The sequence below is a fragment of the Ovis canadensis genome, chromosome 5 (genome assembly GCF_042477335.2).
Source record: "Ovis canadensis isolate MfBH-ARS-UI-01 breed Bighorn chromosome 5, ARS-UI_OviCan_v2, whole genome shotgun sequence".
NCBI lineage: Eukaryota > Metazoa > Chordata > Mammalia > Artiodactyla > Bovidae > Ovis > Ovis canadensis.
This window is the reverse complement of record NC_091249.1, coordinates 23,648,295-23,651,918: the sequence shown is the minus strand read 5'-3', so window position 1 is coordinate 23,651,918 and position 3,624 is coordinate 23,648,295. Positions and strand designations below refer to the sequence as shown.

General features: G+C 38.5%; 1 protein-coding gene across 1 annotated transcript; it reads left to right on the top strand.

Annotated features, from left to right (window-relative positions):
• The first annotated feature begins 231 nt into the window (after positions 1–231).
• On the top strand, positions 232–1,203 carry LOC138441693 (olfactory receptor 7A17-like). The gene has a single exon (XM_069592787.1). The coding sequence runs from the start codon at positions 232–234 to the stop codon at positions 1,201–1,203; it is 972 nt and encodes a 323-aa protein (XP_069448888.1).
• Positions 1,204–3,624: the final 2,421 nt, after the last annotated feature.

Sequence of the window (3,624 nt, the reverse complement as noted above, 5' to 3'; positions counted from 1 at the left end):
TTGGCCTATCCAATACATGAACTCTTTAAAAATATACTGTGAATGGGACAAAAATTTTTAATAACAGGTGCAATGGGGTATACCCTCAAGGAGAATTTATTATGTATAACATCTTACAGCAATTTCTTGCTAGTAAAATAGAAATTATAGTAGTTCATTTATGTAAATTATGCTTGTTCAGGTGAAAATTATTCCTGGTATTTTCTTTTTCCCAATAGTCACTTCCACCACATGGAACCAAGGAACAATACAAAAATTTCAAAATTTCTTCTTCTGGGACTTTCAGAGAAACTAGAACTGCAACCCCTCATATTTGGACTTTTCCTCTCCATGTACCTGATCACTGTGTTTGGAAACCTGCTCATCATCCTGGCTGTCAGCTCAGACTCCCACCTCCACACCCCCATGTACTTCTTCCTCTCCAACCTGTCCTTTGTAGACATCTGCTTCATCTCCACCACCATCCCAAAGATGCTGTGGAACATCCAGATGCAGAGCCAAGTCATAACCTATGAAGGCTGCATCACCCAGATGTATTTTTACATTCTCTTTGCAGGATTAGATGACTTTCTCCTGGCTGTGACGGCCTATGATCGGTACGCGGCCATTTGCCACCCTTTGCACTACACAGTCGTCATGAACATCTGGTTCTGTGGATGTCTGGTTCTGGTGTCCTGGGTAATAAGTGCAATGTACTCATTGTTACACAGCTTAATGGTGTGGCATTTGTCCTTCTGCTCAGACTTGGAAATACACCACTTTTTCTGTGAAACCAAACAGCTTGTCCAACTTGCCTGTTATGACACTTTCCTCAATAACACAGTGCTGTGTTTTGGAGCTGTGATTATGGGTGGTGGTCCCCTGACTGGTATTATTTACTCTTACTCGAAGATAGTGTCCTCTATCTGTGGAATTTCATCAGCCCATGGAAAGTATAGAGCATTTTCAACCTGTGTGTCTCATCTCTCCATTGTCTCCTTATTTTATTTTTCTGGCTTAGGAGTGTACCTTAGCTCTTCTGCTACCCACAGTTCCCACTCAAGTGCAACAGGCTCGGTGATGCACACTGTGGTCACACCCATGCTGAACCCATTTATTTACAGTTTGAGAAATAAAGACATAAAAAGGGCTCTGAAAAGATTCTTTGGGATGGAAACTTTTAAAAAAGGGCCATTTTCTCTTGGGCTGAAGAAATATCCATGATACCTGGGCTGAAAGCCCCAGAGCCAGGTACTTTGACTCTTTGATTGTTTTGTGATTATAGCAATCGTTTCTTCAATTGACTGCTTGGTATTTACTTTTCTTTTATTTCAACTTCTCTATACAATAAAAAAAAAACCTCTTTATTAACTTTTCTGTTCTCTGTCATGTATAGTTTTTTTAAATTAATTAATTTGTTTATTTTATTTTTTCATTTGAATTTTTACTTTATTTTACTTTACAATGCTGTATTGGTTTTGCCATACATTGACATGAATCCACCACGGGTGTACATGCCTTCCCAAACATGAAACCCCCCTCCCCCCTCCCTCCCCATAACATCTCTCTGGGTCATCCCCGTGCACCAGCCCCAAGCATCCTGTAACCTGCATCGGACATAGACTGGTGATTCGTTTCTTACATGATAGTATACGTGTTTCAATGCCATTCTCCCAAAGCATCCCACCCTCTCCCTCTCCCTCTCCCTCAGAGTCCAAAAGTGTGCTCTACACATCTGTGTCTCTTTTGCTGTCTCACATACAGTGTCATCATTGCCATCTTTCTAAATTCCATATATATGTGTTAGTATACTGTATTGGTGTTTTTCTTTCTGGCTTACTTCACTCTGTATAATCGGCTCCAGTTTCATCCATCTCATCAGAACTGATTCAAATGAATTCTTTTTAATGGCTGAGTAATACTCCATTGTGTATATGTACCACAGCTTTCTTATCCATTCATCTGCTGATGGACATCTAGGTTGTTTCCATGTCCTGCCTATTATAAACAGTGCTGCGATGAATATTGGGGTACATGCGTCTCTTTCAATTCTGGTTTCTTCAGTGTGTATGCCCAGCAGTGGGATTGCTGGGTCATAAGGCAGTTCTATTTCCAGTTTTTTAAGGAATCTCCACACTGTTCTCCATAGTGGCTGTACTAGTTTGCATTCCCACCAACAGTGTAGGAGGGTTCCCTTTATTTTGTCATTTTTTGACTCTCCAAAATTGACTTGAAAATGTGAAATATATGTAAATTGCCAATTTCTTAAGAATAAATTCTTCTGAGATAAAATACTTTACACTGAGTCATTTTTTTTCCACTTTACTAAAAGTATAATCATGAGTGGTGCTACTTACATGGAAAAAAGAAAAAAAATCTTGACAACAAAAACAATTACATAATTCCATAGAAGAGACAAATATGAAACCAGTTTATCATTTTTAGTTCAGTATAACTTGGAACATCACTAAAATAATTACTCTATCTGAAAATGTATTCATAGACATTAGCAGAGAGTGTGTTTCATAACTGGTCATCTGATTTTACTCCCTCACAGTGTACAGTTCTCCATTTAGCTCAGTGTCCATGTTGCCTACAGGAGATACTGGCAAAACGGAGCATCAGATGTATGTCTCCAATTGTCTATCTGAAGCAAATTTCAATGAAGACTTTGACATTATAAGGTTTTGATTCAAAGAGGATTCTAAGCATGATGTAGCAAAACTTTATGTCAGATTATTACCATGCCAAATGGTTTTTCATGGTGTTCATTCATGAAGGGGTTTATTGTTGGCATGAAGAAGTGTTTGGTTTGATTATATCTTTCTGTTTCAGCTTGAAGTTTTCCATTACTGCTTACAAATATGATTCCTTCCATTGCTCTAAATGAAGTATTTCCCCCATTCCAAGTCATGTCATTTCCACAAAAAGAATAGTCAACAAATAATATGAAAGTAAAAGTCACTCATTCGTGTCCAACTCTTTGTGACTGTATAGTTCATGGAATTCTCCAGGCCAGAATACTGGATTGGGTAGCCTTTCCTTTCTCCAGGAGATCTTCCCAACCCAGGAATCAAACCCAGGTCTCCCTCATTGCAGGTGGATTCTCTACCAGCTGAGCCACAAGGGAAGTCCAAGAATACTAGAGTGGGCAGCCTATCCCTTCTCCAGCAGATCTTCCCGACCCAGGAATCAAACCAGGATCTCCGGCATTACAGGCGGATTCTTTACCAATTTAGCTATCAGGGAAGTCCTAATAATACAAATATTATATCTATATCTGTATCTATATCTATATATCTATATCTATCTATCTATCTATCTATCTATCTATCTATCTATCTATCTATCTATCTATCTATCTATCTCCGAAGTGTGGCTCACTAGAGAGCTTAAACTCCTATCCAGTCCTGTGGTTCAGTCACAAGTTTTGTACAAACAGGTATATCCTTTTAAACTTTCTTGCTTACCTAACAGGAAACCTCAGTGGAATCCCTTTTTAACACAACTGTATGAAATAAACTTGAGTAACAGGGAAATCATGAATGCTATTCAAATATCACAACAGTGGCTTAGGAAAAAAGCAGCGTGTTATTATAACTTCCCTCAGTTTTTTTCACATTGCTTATTTATCAGTTAGCTGTT

Bases quoted from the DNA above. Each gene is read 5' to 3' on its own strand.
- LOC138441693 (XM_069592787.1), top strand. From the start codon at position 232: ATGGAACCAAGGAACAATACAAAAATTTCAAAATTTCTTCTTCTGGGA.